Source organism: Columba livia, chromosome 1 (assembly GCF_036013475.1).
Source record: "Columba livia isolate bColLiv1 breed racing homer chromosome 1, bColLiv1.pat.W.v2, whole genome shotgun sequence".
NCBI lineage: Eukaryota > Metazoa > Chordata > Aves > Columbiformes > Columbidae > Columba > Columba livia.
Window position 1 is genome coordinate 133,319,215 of NC_088602.1, and position 23,520 is coordinate 133,342,734.

The following is a 23,520-nucleotide window of genomic DNA, read 5'->3' on the forward strand; positions in this document are numbered from 1 at the left end:
CCAAAGGTGCACGGGTACTTGACATTCAACATGCAAACTGCCTATCTCCTGACAGTGTATTTGTGGAAATGTGGGTCTTGATACTAGTAAACTAGGTAAACTGCAATTATCTCTGATATCTCTTTCTGAAAAAGGAGTTGCACAGTTAAATGGAAGTGGAAGAATGAAAATACTCTCCACCTCATGGAGTTCTTGTGTTGAACACTTTCATGCCAGAGTTGCCTCATGCATCCCAATCACTTATCTTGATGAACAGATCAGCAAGCTTCATGACAAAGCTTTTTTTCCTCCTGGTATTTTGGCTCTTCATCCCTTGCTCTCGCTGTTCATCTCTACATCTCTGTGAGGAGCTGATGTGAACTCAATGTCTTTAAAGCTCAGGGAAGGTTCAGGTCTGGGGCACAGCTCTTGGTGTTTCACTTTGTTCAAGTCATCTTCTTTAGCTAACGTCCTTCTGACTGAGTAAAGAGGCTTGCAGGATGCCTGGGTGTTTGGCCACAGATACAGGGGAAAAACTTTCACTGTTTTTGATCTTTGAGGTTTCCTATCTTTCCTGTTTTACTTTAATGCTTTCTTAAAAAGGAAGGTTGTTGATATTTGAAGCCTGTCCCCTTTCTGATGTTTAGAGGGCTGAGCAGTTCGTTTTCAGAAACAGCGATAAGATCTCCTGGCAGCTGAAAACAAAAATAATTCTGTTCCCTGGTGTATGCCTTCAACTCCCACAAAAAAGAATTTGGACATAAATAGTTGATCAAAATGAAACCTATGGTCTGATCCCATGAACTGAAGATATTTAGTTTGTATTCCCAGTTTGGCAGTACCATGCTGGGTAAATGCCTCAGTTCTACATCTGTGAAAAGGAGATAATTTTTTTTTTTTTTTCTCACAAAGGTCTTGTCTGACTTAACAAGTTGGTGTATGGTGCTCTGGAAATAAGTGCTTTAGAAGTGGTAGCTACTAAAATTTCTCTGACTTGCAGCTGATAGATGATAGCAGAGAGACACTCAAAGCCATCTTACAGAGATTCAGACTGTGTTTAAGTCTATCTCCCAGAATACCAGGCTGGTTCCAAGGCCTAAGAGGAAAAACAAAGGACAACATCCAGGCCACGTTGAATTGATGAAAATGTTGTTAGCATTAGGGGATCAGGATTGTGTCTGTAATCAATACAGATCTGGAGATCTCTTTTTCATAGTCATAGGACTAGATCCACACAGCTGTTTGTTTTGGTGGCTAGTACCTACTAAAATAACACTTCTGCTGAATCAAGATAGCATTTTTACACAAGTTGAACGTAAGAAGATGGAAGAAAAATATTTGGGACACAGGAAAAGGGAATTTCAATTACTTTTTCAGCAAAAAAGGAAGGGGCTGAAGACATCACAATTAGATTAATAGAAGAGAAAGCTCTTATTTCTGATGGACTGCTGAACAGCTTGTCATAAGAAGAAGAAATATTACTTTTTGATGAAGATTGTTTTAGAAGTATATTTCAGCAACATGGAAAGTTAAATTATGCAAGGAGTAAAATTCTAGGGAAAAAAGGACTAATGGTGAAGGGGGAAGCAGTTTCTTACATAAAAGAAAACAAACTTCAGAACTTTCTATTTTGAATGGATGGACCTTTTGGACATGCAACTTTTTTTAACCACAAAAATGGTACTTAATTTTGTTGAAGCCTGCTTCTGAAGGGCAGATAATTCAAACTGACATATTTTCGATGCAAGATTCTTCTACCAAAGAATATTTCAGCAGCTTTCCTGTGCCTCAGTTTAACTGAACCAAAACTGGGGTCCTGAAACAGTGATTCTGTGTGTGAGATGAGGCAGCTGCATGTCTCTCAAGCCTGTTCCTTCAAGGTCCACCTTTCCAGAACGGGCTCTTCTCCCCTCTGCCCTGCTCCACCTTTCTCCTTCTCACTCTAAAATGCCACCTGGTCTCTCCATTTGCACTGCGACACCTCTGGATAGTGTATATTCTGTGTACCCTTTACACCACGATAGAGGTGACACTTTTTGTGGGGTCTGCTTTTGCTGTTAGCAGTGCTGTGACGCTATGGAAATATGGCTTGAGTGACCATCTGGAATTAAATGTTGGCAGACAACATTGCAGGGGAATGTATTTTATTGTATCCCTCTAAGACAACATGTGTGGTTTTATTACTTTAAAAATAAAATCTCAGAAACAAAGCTTTTAAAGAGCCGTACTGGTTTGAAAGACGGGATTTTAAATCATGGAAAAACCTGCAGCCATTGTGAAATACCTCTTTTTACTTTGACTTCTAGAAATCTCCACTGAAAGTACTCTCTTTGGAGGGGATGAAGCGAACTGCCGATTCCCCCTTGTATAGCACAAGCCCGGAATTCATCTTCCTGGCTTTTGCCTGTTTATATCCAGCATCTCTGCAATCCAGATGGGGAAAAGCACATGTGACAGCATGTGTGTGTGATTTGGAGCAGCAGATGGGTGCGAATGACAAACTGTTGCCTGTGTAGGCACCTACCTAGAGATTACTCAGAGTCCTGCCTCTGTGTGTTGTTGTTCTGTTCCTATGCAGCGTTATCGAACAGGGCACTCTCAGGCATCCTGCGTCTGAAGCTTTATCTAACTTGACAGAGATCCTGTGCAGGCATCCAGATTTCAGTACCTTTCAGTACTGATGTCCGTTCCTGATGTGCCTTCCCATCTAAGGAAGCACTGACCGTATTAAAAATCGTGGAGGGAGAAAAGCAAGGTGGAATTGACTTTATATTTGAACTCCTTCCTAAAGGCAGGTCCCGCTTCAGTGTCTTTTTGTTCCCTGTCACCTTCTATTTGAGTGGCCTTTCCCTTTTCTGCTCTTGCTCTGAATGTGTTCTGCATAAAGAGAAAAGTGATGGAAAGTGAAGTCTACTGAGAGCAGAGAGGTCGGTGTTTCTGTTGCAGTCTCTACACCTATAGCTTTTGATATTCTCACTGCATAGGCACGCTGTTATCAACTAGTACAGAATTTCACACATTGTCATGACAGCATGACTGCAATGAAAATGATGCCATTTCCAGTGGCGGGGAACTTTATGACCCAAATGTATTTTTGACTGCATTTCAGCTGGACTGTCGCTTAAAATTGTAGGACAAGGAAATCTAGAATGTGTTACTTGCTTCCTTGAACTAGTCCCTTTTGAGTCAGCAGGGTCGCCAATGCTGTGGTTGTGCATGCACAGCTATTTGCTAGGTTAGGAATGCAGTTAGAACAAAGTTTGGTGTCTGACTCATGGCAGTCATTTAAAATCCACAAGTTCTGTAATTTCTCTACATGTTAGTCTTGCCAGCTCTGCTGTAAGGCCTGAGTGGGGTACCAAAGGGGAAGCCTCACTCTGCCAGCATTCTGAGCTCTGCTCATTTCATAGAGCCAGCAAAGCACCGAAGTTTGATGCCTGTGGTCCCATAAATTTGAGGTAGATAATCAACTCCTACTGCTATCTGGCTGAAACACGTATTCTGCGGCCAGGAATTTGCATGTAAATGTCAGTGCGAAATTATCATGGTGAATTTTCTGTGACAGTTGTTTTCGTTTTAAACCATGCGGTTACAAGGATGACTAGGAAAGATCCCCAGTTTGCTGCTGGATAGACATCTGAGCGCCCTGCCGAGGATGCTTGGAGGAGATGCGGGAACTGGGCTGCTTGGGGAAGGGGTGGGTGAAATGTGTCGTGCTGGAAGAAGATCACTGGACTGATTTAATTAGTTCTGTTTCAGAGGATTCATTTTTGCTCGGGTCACTGCTACATTCATCTATTTGCTTTTTTCCCCCCTCTTAGCAATAGACAAATGCAGGGTGATAATTAATTTGGCAGGTTGATTGAGATTGGGTGGCAGAGAGGGGAGTTTTCCTGGATGAGTGATGAAGCGTTACTGGTTGAGCTTAAAGTGAATAGTCTGAAATAGAAAGTAGTTAGTATAAAGTCCCCCCAAGGGTGCATTTAAACTGAATCTACTTTGAGTTTTGACATTGAGGTTTTTTAGTAAGCTACCGGGCTCCACAGTGTAATTTTAGGACATTTGCTAGCTGGGATCTAGCTGTTGAAATGTCAGGGCTATTCTTCTGCATTGTGAAACCTCAAAACTGGGAAAAGGGGGTGTTAATGGAAGAAGTAGTTTGTTTGTGTGGGTGTCAGTGAGCTTTGGCAGAGCGATGCTCTTTTCCAGGCCAGTTCTGGGAGCTGAGGCTTCACCTGACCAGCCACAGTGCTGTTCTTGCGATGGGAGGTCAGCCTGCTCTGTGCACTAGCGTGAGGGAGGCCAAATTCTCAGTATCTTAAGACTTTCATTACTAAATCTCAGCTATCCCTCAGTGTGCTGCCATTAAAGTTACTGCGTTTCAGGAAAATTAGCTGTTGAAACTGTAAGAAATTATGTTTCTGGCTTTCTGCCCCTCTGCATTTTAGCCTCACCAAGGGCTGATTCCTGTAATCACTGTGTTTAGTGTTTCACACCAGGTGGACATTAAGATGCCATATTAAAAAAGACAAGTTGTGTGGGATTTTTTGTGGAGTTGTTTGTTTGTTTGTTTGTTTTTCAGTAAGTGGCTATGGTAGCAGAAGAGGTCTGATTTCCTCAAACCACTGCATTCTGTTGCTTACAGAATTTCCAGTTTTGGGGGGCAATAGCACTGCAACCTTTATTTAACTTCTCTGATGGAGAGGTTGGGGGTTTGCTCTCCCACTCTCTACCCCCTTCCTTTTTATAAGTGGCTCTTTGATCTGATGAGAGGTTTTGAGTTGACAGCTATGACGAAATGCCACCCTGCATGCACGAGGGAAGTACAAGGGGGACACAAGCAAGTCACGCTTCTCCCTACCCGCAGAGGAACCACTTCTGAAGGTTAAATGTCTGGTGAAACCTTCATGCTTACTCAGTCCTAAGGGTGTTGTTTTTTTTTTTTTTTTCTGCTGAGGCTGCCAGTAAGGATGCCAATTTGACAAAAGATTTTTCGTTTGTGGCATTTTGTTTGTTTCATTAGTTGTTTTTTTATGTGAGGTAGAACCTTATCCACTGGGAATTGAGTTGGGAAATTCCTATTTTTATGCAGACTACCAGAGAGCGGTCAGCTCTTAGACTAATGCACTTATTAAACTAATTGGACTAAGTTGCCTTCCGTGTGGCATTTCATGTTTCGTGTTAGTATTGTGGGTGATTCACCTAAAATCAGAGCTTGACTGAAAAATCCCTTAAAAGTTTTCCTATTCTTTCAGTGGGTTTATAATTGCTATGTGAAAAGACATGCCCTGCATCTTCAAGGAACTAATTTCTTTGGAAGCAGATACCCTCTTGTGCACTGATAGCCAGCTGAAAAGAGCACTTATAATATTTGAGGCTAGTGTTGGCTAACAACAGAGAGAGCAAACACCATATATAATATCTCTGAAAAGATGGAAAGTGAGATGAAAAATTATGCACTAAAGAGAAAACAGTATTGGTAACACACATTGCAAAGCAGTTTTGTTTTGTTGGGTTTTTTTTGTTTGTTTTTGTAGAAGTCTTTAGACTCCTTCATAAAATAAATAATAGGCTTTAGATAGCTAAACGGTCTTTCAGACTGCTGACTTTGCCTGCTGCAGTAGCTAGCTAGTTTATCAAGCCTGTGCCAGGCTTGGTATTGTGACTGCGGTTCTTAATGCAGAGTTAATGATTCCCAATGGAAAAAAGTAAATAAGCTTTCTGACTTTTTCTAGGAACTTAATTACACCAGAATGGACTTGACTGTGTAGCTTGGAAATACAGGGACTTAATGTGTCTACTTTGAATAGCAAGCAAAGTTTAAATAGTTGGGTTTTTTTTTGCTTTTTAACAATCTATTTTTGTTCTTTTGTCAGCTTGCTGGTAGATTTAGGAGTCTTGATATTGCTGTGTTGCCCCAGCATCCTCATATCAAGGAATCTTCCTCTGTGGGTTACTGTATGTAAATTATGGCCATGGCTGAGAGGATATCAGAGTATCTGTGTCCACATTTTTTATCTCACCAGTATGGACACCTTTTTTCTAGGGCTCTGGTTTTCATGATTATGCCCAGAATGGGCAAGTGAGTAAATGGAAAATGTGGTGAGCACTTTTGCTTGTTGAATACTAATCCACAGGATTAACATGCCTATTATTAATCCACCAGATAGGTTTAAGGGGATAAGAAATCTATTTATGATCAGTTTAATTGTTTTATTAGTTTATTCTGGAAATCTTGTAAATACCCAGATTAAGATAAGACTAACTTAGGAAGCCTTTGCTGAAAGAAATCTACTCCACATTAGCAAGTAGCTCTTTGTGTGGTGTCCATCCTTGCTAATCACTGAAGAGTAACAGTTGCTTTTCTCAAAAAACAAGCAAACAGGCAAACAAAACAAATCAATACTTCCTTATATTTTACTACAGCTCTGTCTCCAAAACCTGTTGTTTAAAATCCTGTTTGATGTGTGAAAGATTAATAGGGACCTGGGAAATTTGATGGTAGGACTGAAAATAATAGAAACCTGTAGGGATTTGTTTTACTACTATCATCTGTTTAAGTAGTTGTGACAAAAACTTATATAAATCCAGATACAGGGTGTGGAGGTGGATATTCCCCTGTCTTTTATTTTTCCCACCTACATTTTTTTTTAAATTTCACAGTACCATCACACTAAATTAAACCTGCTCGTTTCAAGAAGTGGCACGGAGCAAGGGGCACAACAGTTTTCTGTGAACCCACTGCTGCCGATTTGCTGTATCATACGTCTTTATGCCTCCTGCCCCCGTGCAAGGGAGCCAGGATCCCTGAAGAAGTCAGATGCAGTTTATTGTCTGGAAATATTCTAAAAGGTCATATGCTGCCATGAGAAAAGTCCTCAAAAATGTAGTCTCTCTTGCTGTCTCACCCGGCGCCAGATATGATCTCATTCCTTTTATTCCTTTGGAGCGGAGTCCCTGGTTAAGTGCTTGGGACGATTTCTTCATTGTGCCTGTGGGACAGTCAACTGCTAGTGCCTTTTGGGTTGTCCTCTTGTCCCACAGCACCTGTTCCCATCCTCTCAGCCTTACCTCACTGAGTGCCCTATTTTCTCCATTCTCTTCTGCCACAGCAGCTCAGGATCATGTTCACTGTCTCAACAGTCTATCTGCCTGATATATATATATATATATATATATAATGTTTTTCCCCAGTTTTGTGTAGCCTCTGGCAGTGCTGTGGTTTGTTGCTTGACCTGCCAGCCAGGTCGTGAGAGGGCTGTCAGGGGGTTAAGGAGTCATCTGCCCCTGCCCCTGCAGCTTCCAGCTTCACCACGGTACCAGCTTCAGAAGGCTTAACTCCATCCCCGCATGGGATCATCCTGCAGGAAGCCATTCACTGCAGCTCCTCTCCAGACCCATCATTCTACCTCGCATCCCCCACCTCCAGTTTAAAGCCATGCCAAGTTTCTAAGTATTTCTGCCTGTGCCTCTATTTAAAAATCTCATGTCTGCCTCCAGCTGTTGTCCAGCAGCCCACAAACCTTTGAAACAACTTATTTGATTAGGAAGCAGCTTAAAGGCTCTAACACCCACCCCCCTGGTTTATTCATTTAGTTAGTTTATTGTGGTGGGGTTTATTTTGTTTTGGTTTTTTTAACCAGTCTTAGAATGGGGGCTGACCTTGTTGATTTGCAGGGCTCTAACTCATTGGGAGTGTTCGAATGGAGAGTTTCCTCCCCAGTAATTGCCCAGCCAGAGGCCTCAATGGGGCGAGCGTGCAGCTCACACATCTGGCTGAACAGCATGGCTCTGACATCTCGTGCTTTAAGCTGACCCTGGGAGCTGGCGAGTGGTTGTGGAAAAGGGATTGTTTTTCCAAATACTGGAGCACTTTGCTGTCTGTGTGTCATAGCCTACATGTGCCTGTGTATGATCACACTCACCACACAGCAAGCAAGGCATCTCTGACACCTTGGATGCGCACAGGGCCAGTTGCAGCTGTGCCATTTGATGGAGAAGGGTGGTAGGTACAGCCATGCAGTTGCTCCCCCATTATCAGCACCTGGCAGTGCTGAATCTCAGAAGCTACAGCCCTCTTACCTTCTTCTGCTGATGGTGTCCACACCAAAACTGCACTTCTTAAGTCAGTCAACTGGGTAAATCACCTCGTTTATCTTGATTACCATGAAAGTGCAGGGAACAGTCTATCGAAGAGAAGGTTTCCTACTCAAAATAGCATGTGCAAAAAAACCCTGTTAGTTTCTGAATGACCTGACTCCTGCATATTTGTGTTTCTTCTATTAAGTAATCAAGGAAATAATTTGTGCTTTTTTGTTACTGAAAAATAAATTTATCAAGAACATTTTGTGCTTATGTGCTGGTAACAAACAGCTTCTTCTTACCAGTGGAAATATGATCCTGACTGAAGCATAGCTAATACCCATTTAGTCAGAGAATATGTATCATACTGTGCCCCATTCAGCGCAAGCTGTAAGGAGGCAGTGTCAAGGAACCTCAACAGTGAGAAGCTGTTCCACATCCTCAACATGCCCATTCAACTAAATCTCTTCCAAGGAGGGAAGATGTTATGCTCATGTTTAAATATAGGCTCTGCTGTTTTGGCAAAGGTTGAAACCAGGTGCCAGACAGATTGGATGCTCCTTTCTAGCTCTACTGGGCACTGATTCCTACATCTCCTAAAACTGCTAGCTACCAGCCAGACAAAACTTCCCAGAGCCTCATTGGTAATTATGTTTTGCTGCTACTAAATGCTCTAAGTCCTCACAGGAGAGGCAGAAAGACATTTTTGCAGGTGCTCAATTGTTTGGGGCAGCTCAAGGTATCCTATTCATGCATCACATGAAGCCAGGGAGTTGGAGCAAAGTCCTGACACATGCATTTGGACTATGTGAATCTGCTTCAGTCTGTTTGAATCCCATTTACTAGCTTTGGTGAGTTATGATTGATTTAGCTCACCTTTGTCATCACCATCTAATTATTTTTGTAACTATAAAAATGTTCTGTATGTATAAGAATATATCTAAATAAAATTCCAGAGTTGTAGACTATAAACTGAATAGAATTAAAACAGAGTATGAATAGATGTAAACTCTTTGATTAAACACTAAGAATAACTGCTTCATTGGTCCTCTTAGGTACTTACCATGAAAAGATCTGCTCATTCCCTCTAATGAAACTGTTCTGACTGTTTTATTTGTTTAAATAAAGAAAACCCTGTGATTTCAAAATGTTCCTGCATTCTGCTACTGAGGACTCCCTCCCTTTCCTAAGAATATACATGGGACTGCTCATATTCTAAACGTTGGGGTTTTTTCCCCACTTGTGCCCAGTTGTGGAGGTCCTTATAATAAGATGATGCCTTTTCTATTTCTGTGAGTTGTTTTTTGGGTTGTTGGTTTGTTTTTTTGTTTGTTTGTTTTTTTCACCCATGGCATAGTTAGCAGTAGTGCTGGTTCAGAGGTCCCAAAATAAAAAACCCAGACCAGAAAAGATGATAGAAGTGGAAAACAAGACTTAGAAATAGCTAAAAAGGTTGGAATTGTCATTCTTTACTTTCTGTCTTTTTGTTCATTTAGGTCTTTTATGGTATGTGCGGGTAACATTTTCCTGCAGTCCTCTAATGGTGAGGAGGCTTAGAATTATGGTTTACAAATTTTAGTGAAAGTTGACATTATTATGTAATCATTTAATTAAATCACAAAATGGGATAAGAACTCCATTTAGAGAGGTGAGAGCTGAAGATGCTATTTTTTAAATGTCTTTGTTCTACTTCAGCATTAGTATCTCAGATAAGTAATGTAGGCAGTCCCTTATATGCCATGCCTTACTCCTTTGCAGGTGTCATTGCATTAGTGAACATCTGGTTTACATTTAAAATTTGGTTTTACAACCATGGGGCCTGGAGACTTCATAGTGTTTATAGTGAAAGCCTGAGTCTTAGAGCACAGGCTGCCACCCTACAGAGCCCCTTTCCATTTCTCATTTTCTCCCTGCAATTGTGATTTTGGTGTTAGGGTCTTCTCCATTCCTGCCCCCTCTTCCATTTACCGTCCTCAAACTCAGCTGGGCTGCGGGAGGCTGTTTCCCCTGGAGACCTGTTAGTCAATTAGTAGAGTAGAGCGAGCCAGTTGGCTTTAGCAAAGCCCGTGTTTCTATGCACTCTTGAACATGAAAGAGTTTTTCTTGATGCTGGAAGCTGCCTTCATCCTTAAGTGTTAAAACTGTCAGAGCTGGTTTGCCAGGGCAGTTGTAGATGAAATGTAAAGTAGATACTTTCCTTCTGAGAAAAACTTCACACATAGAAGCCATGTCGGAGTTTGGTCTTGGTTTTATTCCTCCTTTGCTGCTGCTGGTCTGCTCAGCCTGAGTAGCGTGGTCAGTAACAATGATAAGGGAAAGTGATTGGATGGTGTGAGGCTGTTTACCTTTCCTCTGGACCAAACTGCTTCATAGTAGTTTTCAAAACTGGTGGAGTCTGGAACAAACCCTTCTGTTAGGAATAAACATAAAACCCTCTACTTCCAAATGCATTTTTGTATCTGTATGTTTTCATGCACGCACCAATTATTTTCTATTTTTTCTTTTTCTTTTTTTTTTTCTGATTTCAGAGGATTTACTCAGACTCAAGTGGATTTATGCACAGTCTATGTTTCTGACTGATTCTGATTGTGTTGTTTTGGGGTGTTTGGGTTTGTTTGTTTGTTTTAATACTGTTTTCTTTATCTTTTGATTTATATAAAGCTTGTGGAAATTTTGATTTCCAGATAGCCTGATAGGTCAGGCATACTTGCTTTCCTCCTTTCCTGCATATTGTAGTCCAACACTTAGTATTTGTCCATTCAAAGAAGATCTTTCTAAGGTTCAGAAGTAATGTAACACAATGTGGTTTGTTTAGCTAAAGGGTGTTCTATCCAGGCAATCATCCCTGTGTAGGATGTTAGATTGCAGATGCCTAGAACAATCTAGCGTGAAATGAAAACTGTTTTCTAGATTGTGAGGAAGAAATACTTTTTAAACCCAAGTAACATTCAGTAGGTTATAAAAATGGTAGGAAAAGGTTGGTTTCACAGGATTGTGCATTTTACTACTATGCTTGAAAACTGCCTAGTATTGGTAAGGTGTCTTAGTATCCTGGAGCTTTTCTTTTTCTTCCTCACACTCACCATTATAGCAGGTGATAACGACAGGGTTAAAGTCAGTAGAGCATCCTGGCATAGAGAGAACAAAATGATGTTGAGATTATTTTACACTAGGAGCAATGGATCCTTCAGCAAAAATACAAACATGGCTGATTCCACAAAGGCCTGTTTGTAGAGAAATTGAATGAAATGTGGGTTGTGTAATTTGCTGTGAGGAGTTAGCAGTTTGTTAATGAAGTGTGCCAGAATAAGAAAGGGGTCACTTTGTTGCTTCCAATGCGTTCATGACTGGTTGCTTCATTGGTGACTTTGGTCTCTCTTCAGTACATGATTTTGATAGCTAAATGCTGAGAAATGGAGCAAGGACAAGTTTTTGCAGCCTTTGGACTAATTTCTCACTGTAGTGTTATCTGTTGCTGCAGCATCCAACCTGTGGAGTGCCCCAGGATGGTCAGCACCTGGTAGAGGAGAAGGGACAGAGGTGGGGGATCTGGCTGAAAGGCCAGGAAGCCTTGGAGGAGGTGAAGCAGAGCCAAGGCTAGCTGTGGTGGTAAGAACACAGGAGAGCACTTTGGGCACTGAAAAGCTCTGTATGGGGGTGTGAAGCACCACAGAATCACAGAATGTTAGGGATTGGAAGGGACCTCGAAAGATCATCTAGTCCAATCCCCCTGCTGGAGCAGGAACATCCAGATGAGGTTACACAGGAATGTGTCCAGGCGGGTTTTGAATGTCTCCAGAGAAGGAGACTCCACAACCCCCCTGGGCAGCCTGTTCCAGTGCTCTGTCATCCTCATTGTGAAAAAGTTTCTTCTCATATTTAAATGGAACCTCCTGTGTTCCAGTTTGTACCCATTGCCCCTTGTCCTATCATTGGTTGTCACCAAGAACAGCCTGGCTCCATCCTCGTGACACTCACCCTTTACATATTGATAAACATTAATGAGGTCACCCCTCAGTCTCCTCTTCTCCAAGCTAAAGAGACACAGCTCCTTCAACCTTTCCTCATAAGGGAGATGCTCCACTCCCTTAATCATCTTCATTGGCCTGCGCTGGACTCCCTCCAGCAGTTTCCTGTCCTTCTTGAACTGAGGGGCCCAGAACTGGACACAATATTCCAGATGTGGTCTCACCAGGGCAGAGTAGAGGGGGAGGAGAACCTCTCTTGAACTACTAACCACCCCCCCTTCTAATACACCCCAGGATGCCATTGATCTTCTTGGCCACAAGGGCACAGCAGTTGTTAACTAGGGAACAGGGTGGGCAAACTATGCCTGAAGGAGAATGAATGTTTGAGGACTGGATCTGGGCTTGAAGATCGGTAGTGGTCACAAATAACCACCCCTGACACACATCAGTCTGGTTGCCTGTGGCTGGCTGGACTGGGAGCATCCCAACATTTGGTGTACCTCCTCTAATGGGAATGAGAACTCCAACTCTTAATTGCATTGCTTATTTTTGGTGGCAGAAGTAAAGCAACCCTTTGCTTTTCTGCAAGTTGTGGATTCAGTGAGGGTGGGAGAATGACAAACCTGGTAGTGGGATCTCATACTAACACTTGGTTTTGAGGGTATGTTGTGTGCTGCCAAATGTCTATAGAACCTGTAGAACCACAGTAACCATAGCCAGACCTGCAACATTAATCCTTTTTTCTTAACTGTGAAATAACAGGCATATTTTTTGTGCTAATTTCACTGGTAGTAGGTAGGTAAAGAAACCCCTTGTTACGCTGGGAATCGCAGGTGATCAGGCTCGTGCTAAATTAATTTTTCTATAGTCCAGTAAATTAAGAAAGCAAGCACCACTTTCCCACAAGGCAACAGGAGGAGTTAAAATTGAAGACGTTTTCTTGGTTCAGAGTAGCAGGAGCTAGGGAGGAAGCACAGGTTCTGAGGATTTTGGCAGAGGTTCTGTGAAGCACATAACCTTGGGTAGATGCATCTCTTGGTAGCTTTTGCATGCCCGTTATTTACTGAGAGGCCAGCTTTCATAAACATGAAAGCTCAGTTTCATACAGTAGTGAGCAAACATAACAGAATGGAGAAACAAACAGGGAAATCTGACACAACCAGTGTTTCCACTAACAGTATATGGAAAATGGAAATAAGTACAGTAAAATGAGGGGGTCAGTTGTGAGGCTGTCTCAGGTACAAAAATGTTGTGACATTTCTGATCTTTGATGCTTATTTGCCTGTGAAGTTTGTCTCCAGTTGTGAAGGTAGGTAATCATAAGTAATAATTTAAGGAAATGAAGGGGCCCTTGGAGAAGGAAAGAATAGGTAGGAACAGTTGATGGAGAAGATAAAGATTTTATGAGATGTCTGTGGCTTTCCTCATTTTTCGAAGTAATTTTGATCTGTTGTCCTGGGATGCGTGTTTCAAAAGCACATTCTGCATTAAGCTTAGGTTGTAAATCTCATTGCCTACCTCTGATGAGAGAGAAGGCATTTTCTTTGGGGAAAAAAAGAGCAAGAAAGTGTTCGTGACTGTAAGTCATTACATGTCACATTAACCGTCGTATCTTTCATTCACGTATTTTTATATTTGTGTTAAACTATGCTGATGTGAGTAAGAAAAAGCATTACCCAGAAGAGATCCCTGAGTAGCTGTAAAAGGCAGCCGGCTCCCAGGCTGGAACAGACGCCAGCCAAACACTTGGGTGCAGGATGAGCAGCAGCAGCACCTGGTGAGCTGCACAGCCCAGGCACTCCCTGATGCTTCCCAGGGGTTTTGGGCAGGTGTGAGGAGAGCTTTATTGTCAGCAGTTTACATTTACCCATAATCTTTGGATACATAAAGCCTGCTGGGTATTCCCTCTCCTCTTTTTTTTGTTCCCCACCATGACATACATGGAAAGAGCTGCTGTGTGCAAACTGTATGTTGCTAAGAGACTGAGTGCCTGTGTTAGCAGACAGTTATGAGCCACAATAGCAAAATTATGGGAGGAGGGAAATGATTTTTTTATGGAGTCCATCTGTACTGTCCCATGTCTGACCACTTGTCTCACAACGCAGTCTCCTGTATGGTTGCGTGGAGGATTTGAGAGCTGAATTTGGGCCATAATTAATACTTGTATTCTCTTTATCTTGAGGAGCTGTGTACCGTCACAGATTTTATTTTCCACAAGAACCCATCAGTTCTGAACTCTCTTTCTCTTTGCTTTCCTCTGCTTCATATTACATTGAGAATAATTCAGTGGTGAGACAGAATTGAAGTTGTCACTAACTTTCATACCTGGTGTAAAAATGTGCATTGCTATTTAATCGAATATCCCCTTGTTTTGATAATCTCCTTATTGATTATATCAGCTCTACTTTTGCCAGATCAGTACTCAATATTTGGCTAAAGCTGAGTCTATGGCAGTGGGAATTTTATTGGCATGAGCAGTATTGTGATGCTGGATGTGTTTTGACACTGAATGTAAAGGTACAAAGTTATAGTACCAACTCACAAGTCTTCTCACCCTCATTATGAAGCTAAAAGTTGCATGAAATAAATCGCAAAAGCAAACTTGTTTTTTCAAAGAAAATGTTTAATGGATATGAAAGTGTGAGTGTTTCAATTAAAGCTAATCAGTGCACTTTCTCACCTGTGCTTTTCTTTGTTTTTCAGCTCATGGGGCATTCTGAATGGGATCACAAACGAGGACCCAGAGGCTCACAGGTCAGTTGCTCAGTATTTTGTGTTTGGTTTTGTCTTTTTGTATGTTTCAGGTATTCCAGCAAGTTTTCCATTTAAAACTGGCAAAGTTGTTCATTTGGTTAATATTTGCAGGGTTGAATCAATGCAAAAAAGCATAAAACCGTGACAGCTTTTGTTAATATAATTTTTGAGCTGTAATCCATACTGTTGATCCAGACAGATCTAAGTCATCCAACAGAAAGTTTCTTTCAATAGCAGGGAGATGAATTATAGATGTATTGGGAAAGCATTTCTTACTTAGCTGTCACCATCAGGATATCAAAGGAATACAGTTTCAAATAATGTGTGTATGTTTTCTACAGTTTTTTCTTTAAAACCTAACAAACTTGTAAAACTTCGACGGCTCTCTCACCTTGTTCAATAGTAAAGGGATTATTGGTGTAAGAACTGTGTGATGAGGTGCAGGAAAGCCTTATGTAGCTACTGGTTTGTTCTTGACATGTCGTTGAAAAGAAGTTATGCTAGTAGTGTTAGTGGCATCATGCTGACACATTTTTTAATTATCTGTAAAATTAGAGTTGCTGCAAATGAGACATTGCTACCAACATTGATGTTCAGGAGTTTTCCTGCTTGGGAAAAGTACTTTTTCCCATCTGGTGTTGAAATTACATAAATATATTATTAGGGCTTCTCTGTTTTGGAATTGCTTTTCCTTCAGGTGAAGAATTTTTGTACGAATATGGACATCTATGTCTAAATCTATAATAAACAGGCTCTACTGCTGTGGAGCTACCTGTTGCTTGCAACCTTAATTTCAGTAGGGTAGTTCCTAACCTAACCTTCATACTCACACATGTAAAATCACTGGAGTACCTGCCCTTATAGCCAAGAAGGCCAGTGGCATCCTGGGGTGTATTAAAAGGGGGGTGGTTAGTAGGTCGAGAGAGGTTTTCCTCCCCCTCTGCTCTGCCCTGGTGAGACCACATCTGGAATATTGTGTCCAGTTCTGGGCCCCTCAGTTCAAGAAGGACAGGGAACTGCTGGAGAGAGTCCAGTGCAGGGCAACGAAGATTATGAAGGGAGTGAAGCATCTCCCTTGTGAGGAAAGGCTGAGGGAGCTGGGTCTCTTGAGATTGGAGAAGAGGAGACTGAGGGGTGATCGTGTTATGTCCTTCTGTCCAAAGAGTGGAAGGTAAACTGGACTGTAACCTACTGTTGAGGGGAAGGTAGTCTCTTGAAGGACTCTTAAAGTGATTTAAACTTCTTAAAATTTTCTAGCATTGCAAATCTTTAATCTGATTTTTGTGTGCATATGAAAACTTGAGTAGTCTTTCGTATGCTCTGAACCATGCACCAGAGTCCTAATGCTTTGCCTATGGCAGGAAAATATTTAGAGGCTGCTCTGTGGAGTTCATATGAAGTCTGCACTGATGTTACATCAGAGATGGAGGCTTAAGGCCTGTGTAACCGCTCATGCCTGATGCATCCTGTTGGCTGTGTGCCTCCATGCTTAAAGGGGTTTATGGTGCCAGCTGGACATTTTTGAAGGTTTACATCCAGCCAATAAGAAACGTTAGAGAAAGGGATTTAGGTGTAAGGTAAGTGGTATCAATCTGGCCCAAATAGATTTTAAATTAAAAGGTAAAATGGATGAAGTTGACTATCAAAAAGGTACCTTACTGCAGGAAATCAGAGTTGGGCTGTTTAATAGGTGCCTTTTGAGTTTTCTGAAGTAGTGAATTCACAGGATGAAATAGTTGCTGAGAAATTTGTTAATTATTTGTTCTCATGAGGCTATGGTTGCTTCCAAGGAGGGTTCCAGAGAAATTAATGGATTGTCTAATTACTCTCTTTTGTCCCTTCCTGAGAATAAGGAGGGCTTTCACGGCATAGCCTGATTTCAAAGGAAGAGGTCTCATGGACATTAACTCATTTGCTGCAAATGCCCATGTATATGGAGTGCAAGTAAAACCATTTGTTGGGTACTGCTAGGGAAGCTTGTACTTGGGAAAATTAGATAACTAGTTACTCAAAAATAGATTAAATTCTCTGGATTTCATTAGAGGCTGAGGAGGAGGTAATTGTAAGAAGATAACTCAATATAAATATAAATTTTTTCTCTGTCTTTGAGAGCGGTTTTGTTCTTTCGCTGTGTGATGTTTTATATACTCTGCCACCACTTCGTATTGAAAAAAAAAAAGGGGTGAGGGGAAGTTCAGTGGAATTCTCCGCAGGTCAGCCTGCAGACATTTGAACCTTTCCTGAAGAATATTGTTGAATTATTAAAAACACTATTCTAGAAAACTATGTATCAGATTTTATTGTAGAAGACACTCCTGCTGATTATTTTTTTCCTTAGGCAGAATGTCTTTATTTTTGCATATTTCATTAAAAAAAAAAAAATAATTGCACCCTGAGACTGTGTTCAAAACAGGAGAAAATCTGCATATGTAGGGTCTCCTTCATAGAGCAGTGAGGTGCTTCCTCCTAAATCCCTCTAAAAAGAAGTGCATAGTTTTGATCAAGTCCATCCTCTGAGCAATCTCTTATTTCATTTGCGCTGTGCACAGATGTTCTACAAAGCTTCTAGAGAGCTAATTATTACAAATCTTGTAAGAACCTTGTAAAACTAACAATCAGCATATACCACAGAAATGTTTAGTATCTCGAATAGGGTAGGAAAAGCAAATGACCTAAGTTCTCTGATTACTGTGTGGTATCAGAGTGTCCAGTCACAAGAAACAAGGAAGAAAAGTTTCATTAGGGGGAAGAAAATAAACCTCAGGCACCATGGCCTTAGACTCTCTCTTTTACACAGCTCTAAAAACTGTCTTTGACAGGAATAAGTTTGAATTTAATTTGACTAATTCCTCAAAAGGTTGGAAGTTTAGGAGGATCTGATATTTGCATGTAATATAAAAACATGCCGATTTTTGTCCTTAATAAATGTACCCTTTATTAAACAAGGCCTTGCTTAAAAATTAAGATGAGTAATCTGTTAGGTACGCTTCTCCTTCAAAACCAATGCATCAGCTGTTTAAAGATGGGCTGGCAAGTGTGTGCAGGATCTGTCACACGGTTTTCTATGGTGTTTCCCAAGGTCCATGAGGCTTTCCTCCAGCAGAGAAAAGGCACTTGGCGGGAGAGGTCTCTCCTGGCCAGTCGTAACCTGTGCTGCTCAGGCAAGCGGCGAGAGGGAAGGAAAGGGTTTAACCTTGTGTTAATGGGAACTTGTTTAGTAGTCGCCCATGGTCTTTTAATTTTTATGCAGTAAAGTGAAGAAAATGGGAAGACAGATCTTAGGAAGCCACCTGTGCGTGTGAATGTTAACAATGCCACTTGAGAGAAAAGCAAGTGGAACCACCAGTTTGCCATAATGTAAAGCTAAAACCCACATATAAACTCATAAAATTATTCTACCAAGACTCATTAAACAAAACTAATTCTGTCAAATTTTTTTTAAGAAGTTTTCTATGGCATGTGTTGAAGCATGAGAGGAAACTATTACAGTGCACGTCATGCTTCTTGATGACCCACTTGGAAAATATGTTCTTTTTCTGCTTGTGGGAGTTAAATGCAAAGTGAAGTAGTTACCAGTACTGATGGATGTCAAATGAAATACACTGAGGCTTATGGAATTTTTGTTTGCAGGAGTTTGTCTCCTGATAAGCATCTGCAATTCAATAGAATGTAAATGGGACAAGTAAAAAGCAATCTTTACAATATTTAACTTGCTCCTGGCTTCCACACCAACGCCTCACTCAACTTTATTACGCATTACATGCATCTATATGTATATGTATGTTGTAGGATTCTTTATCTTTTAAAATAATTTTACTATCAAAGCTGCTGTAATTAGAGTGAATTAGATTGCCTTACAAAGAGCAGATGAGTTCCTGGCTACCTACCTCTTCTTCTTTTTTCTTTTTTTTCCCCTCCCCCTCATTTTTTTTTTAAATCTCTGAAGGTTAACACTCCCTGATGTAAATGCTTCATGCAGAGAACTCACTCTCTGGATTTGAAATCATTTTGAAAGTGCAAAGTTAATTTCATTATGTTCCATGCTGTTCTGGTTTTGTCTGGGATAGAGTTAATTTTCCTCCTGGTTGCTGGTGCAGTGCTGAGGTTAAACCACAACACATGCTTAATTTTTAAAATTAATACATGTTAGGATTTAGCCAGGAAACTTCAAAATTGAGTTCCAAGTTAAAGAATTTCTAAATGTTTAGGAATATTTCACCTGCCTGAAGAAACCTCTCAAATAACAGATGCAGTGTGTAAAACCACATCATCTTGTGTGAGGGGAAAATATTCATATCCATTTCTAATATCAGTACATGCTACAAGAAAATGTGACTAGCAGAATTCATCTTTGGCATATTATCCCTCTGCAGAAAAGATGTGCAAACTGTATTTTAATTATTCTACTTAAATATTATACTTGATACTTCTAATATATTTCAGGTGGAACCCATGACATGCTTTGTGCACACATTTTTACACGGGAACTTGGATGTGTGGGAGTTATTTGTTGCTCTGTCATCAAGCCTTGTTTGGCTTGCCGAAGATGTAGGCGTAACCCCAGGATACAGTGGAACTGAGTGGTCATCTCTCCAACATTTTAAAAGGATGATAATCGGGAGAGAAACACAGGGGTCCAGTCTTTTTAATTCTCTTTAAATATAAAAGCTCTCAATCATATATCTGAGGTGCTTCGTTTCACCCCTCCAGTTCCTAAGCAACAGCTATTTTCAGATTGAGTGCGTCTGGTGTTGTCTACCTACTCCATGCGTTTTGCGAGGTAATTCGTCAGTGAAAGCTAGGCTTTTCACTGCCTCCCTTTGTCATGGCATGATGAGGAGACGGATGCTTTAGAGAAACGGAAGAAGATTGGGTGTGACTGATCTCAACCTTGCAGCTTGCAAAAATCGTGTGCACACCGGGGAGCTCTGCCGTCTACAGCAATGAAGCACTGGAGTCAGAAATAAGGTTCTTGATATTGGTTTGGGAGAAGACTTTTTCTCGAGTGTGGAAAGACCTCTAGAGCAGATTCAAAATCATGAGCCGGAAATCTCTGTACTTGCTGAAGCGTAGGTGGGAGTCGATTCCCGCTACTGACCAGGTACTGTGCTCTGGTGATCTGTTGTGTCACTGTCTTCCCATGCAATGCCACTGTAAAGACATTCATGGTGATTTAACAGTGGTCGTTGGGGTCCTCTGCATGCAGTGAGAATCAGCTTATCATTACTTGTCGTTTCCATGATAAATAGTGCAAAATATTGGCAAAGCTGATGTTGCGAGAGCATGTACTTGTGACTGTGGAGGTGCCATGACAGCCCACTAATGCAGACTTAAGTAACGGACAGAACCTCCCTGTCTCAAAAATGAGACTTTTTTTAAAGGCTTTAGGAGTATTTTAAGCTGAGTGACTAAGGAAAATTGTAGTCTACTGCTGATGGGTTCTTTGGTGCGTATCTTTGTTGCATATCATATCTTACGTGTGTGTGTGTATGTATGTATGACATCACTGATCACAAGTACATGCAATGCATTGACAGAACCTCAGCTTTTTCAGCATCATCTAGGTTGATGCATCATTACAAATATGCTAACAAGTATGAGAGTGAAACAGATGTGAACGATATAGAGCAGATGTAACAGAAAAGTTGTGGGATGCTGTTTGGAGCAAGGATCTTCACCATAATTACGACTAAGATGTGGTGAATGGGAGTACAGTTAGTAAATTTCCTGCTTCTTGCTCCAGGCAATCCAGGGCTCTGCAATTTTTTTTTTTTGCAATATCTTACTTGGGATGTAAAGGCACTAAAAGAAATCATTCTAGAAGTAATATTGAAGGGAAAGTGGAGGTAGTAGCTTATTACATATTCCAACTCAGTTTTCTGCTTATAAAGTGGTTGGCTATGAAGGGATGCCTTTATCAATGGGAAAGAGGCAATTTGGGAGAAAATTCTTCAACAGAAAGAAGGATGAACTACAATAATACTTCCCAGTTTTTGAGAAGAATCCTCCTGTACCCTTTCAATTGAGAGAGGGAAGGGAAGGGAAGGGCAGATTGCATGCCATATTTTACAAGGTTGTAAATTTTTAAAGCCAGATTTGACCACTGTGAACATCTAGAGATCTCGGACATTTTACTAGTCAAAAAATATCATGGTGTCACAAACAGGCCTATGTTTTCTAGTTAAATAAGAATATGCCTTTTAAATATATCCAGTCTTATTTTAAATGTTTTAAGTGAATAATAATCCACCATATTCTCTGGGAAAGTTTTTCTGGTTTTTAAATGTTGTCTTTTTTTAACGTAATGCCTTCTTTTTTGACTTCTTCTAATCTTCCACCATATCAATTTGCTACAGCTCTAAATGCCCAATTTAAAAAGTCCTCTTTCAGAAATATTTTTTGTTGCTGAACAGATACCCAGATTATTATTCTCCTTTGGCTTGCTATCATTTAAACTAGCTGAAATACTTAATTTCAAAGGAATCAGATTCTCTGGTAATTCACAATAAAAAAGTTACAATAAAAATAATAAGAGATTGTTGATGGATAGAATTTCATTGCATTGAAGCTGAATTGATACAGTTCAGTCAGACATTCTTAAATCTCCTGGTAAACAAGAGTAAATAAATGCTCTGTTAGGAAGTTGAATCATTCGTCATCGTGTTTCTGTTAAGATGTAGAAACACTAATGTCGTTTCCAAGGAAAGCTCTTATTTCAGCCTCACTTTTTCAGTGTTTCCTTTTCCTTTTATGTTTCCTAACCCTGATGTTGCATTGCGTCTTACTGTGTTGCAGTATGATGTGTCTGGGAAAGATAAGTGTTCCTTATCTAGGTGTGAGGTGTGCTTGAGTGCACTAAGCTGTGTATCCTTTCCCTCATCAACCCCTTAGTGCTGCTGGAGGGTTTTAAAAGAGAAAAGAAAATTTCCCAGACCTATCTACCAATTTGGGCGAAGCGAGACTCAATAAGTGACACACGTAGATGGAGATGAGTTGAGCGGAGCGTGAATCCATAAGGATTGTTTGAAGGTAAACTAAGGGAGGGAGGATGATGTTCAGCTTCAAAGCCACAGATATTTCTCTGGCTCTTCGCACTTCTCCTTACTCTGAGTGGCACAGGTGGAGTGGGGCTGCTCTGCTTGTTCTTCCCCCGCTCAACAGTGCCTTATTGGAAAATGCAGTGATTGTGGAAGATGACAACCACAAAAAGGCAACTTCTTGAGCATTTTAGGCTGATCCTGTTCACACAGTTATGATATGAAAATAATAGCTCCGGCTTTTGGTGCAAGTTTGTTATTTAGTCCTTAAAGGGATGCACTAGAATGCTGAGGAAATGATACTGCATTTCGATAGGCAGGTAGTAACACTGTATAATATTTCTCCATTCAGGCAAGATTAAAGATATTTCAGTTAAGAAAACCTTTCCAAAATTGCTTACTGTATTACCTTTTCGTTTTTCTTTTTTCTTTTTTTTTTTTTTTTTTTAACTAAAGGAAGGAAATAAAATGGAATTCTGAAAGTGGGATTTTTGGTTTGATCTTGTTTCTAATTTAAAATAATTTGGCAGATCTGACTTTTAAAGCCACGGGAACTGTAAGTCTGAAGTCTGATATTCTATTTGAACATAGTTTGTATCTTTTAGAAGTCATTATGTGATTTTTATTCCTCATTTTACACACTTTACGTCAAATCAAATGAAACCAAGAACAGCGAGCAGGCTGAGAAGGAAGGGTGGAGAAGAAAGAAGAATAGTTACAATGGCTATAGACAATATTGTTGGGGGTTCTGTTGTTTGTTTGTTTGGGGGGAGTTTGTATAATTTATTTTTCATCAGTTGAGCGTCATTTACACTCACAGACACTATATCACAAAAGTCTCTGTGTTTTCTGCAGTCTGGTGCAACAAGGGAATTTTTTTGTGGGTTTTTGGCTTTTTGTGCATGTGAAAGAGTGAGGCGATTGGTTTCAAGTGTGAACCCTGAATTAGGTCTTTTTGGTTTTGGTTGATGAGAAACACCTTACCTAGCTACATCTTTTTATATGTGGGAGAGCCTGATCTTGTGGGTGTTTTGCATGGGTAAACTGAAGCAAAATTATGATTAATTCTGTGTTATATATTAACATCTATTCAACAAACCACATTTTATCTTGGTGCTTGAATCTTGAATTCTCAATAATTTCAGAAGGAGCTACCTTTGTAGATCTAAGGAAAGAATTTATGAATGCTTCTCTTTCTTGTCCATCCAGCAGTTCAGATTGCCTGAAGATCATTTTGAAGTTTCAGTACAGGTTTTGGGGGAAGTTCTCTGTTGGTTTTATTTGATGTATGTGCCTGAGGATCTTGTTTCTTGGACTGATCCTAATTTTTTATCCCTGATAGCTACAGCTGAGAATTACTTCAGTGAATGGATATGCACTTGAGGTGCTGTGGTAACCAAATGAGCCAGAGGTGATGAGGTGTTAAATATTTGCTGTAAGGATGTTGAATATTTCCCTGTGCCTAAAATTCCCTGTAGATTTCACAGGCCGTAGTCTTTGAGCGTAGAAGTTGTATTTGATACTGGTCCTAAGACAGGAAAAAATCCTCACTCATTAGCCCATAATGTAAACTTCTAATTGTTTCATTGGTGCCTGTGAATTTAAAAAATAGGAACTAGATTTATACAACAATACAAAACCCAAATAACCCAGTAATTGATATACAGTTTTACATAGCCCAGGATTGTTCAAAGGAATGT

General features: G+C 40.5%; 1 protein-coding gene across 2 annotated transcripts in view; it reads left to right on the plus strand.

Annotated features, from left to right (window-relative positions):
* Positions 1–23,520, plus strand: part of PDE3A (phosphodiesterase 3A) — a 266,558-nt gene that overhangs the window by 151,404 nt on the left and 91,634 nt on the right. The window contains exon 2 of one of the 2 annotated variants that reach the window (XM_065030836.1): positions 14,733–14,783. In XM_065030836.1, coding sequence (XP_064886908.1) covers positions 14,733–14,783 — 51 coding nt within the window. Of the gene's footprint in view, positions 1–14,732; positions 14,784–17,003; positions 19,885–23,520 lie in introns of those variants that run through there. The other variant, XM_065030845.1, reaches the window with a different exon arrangement.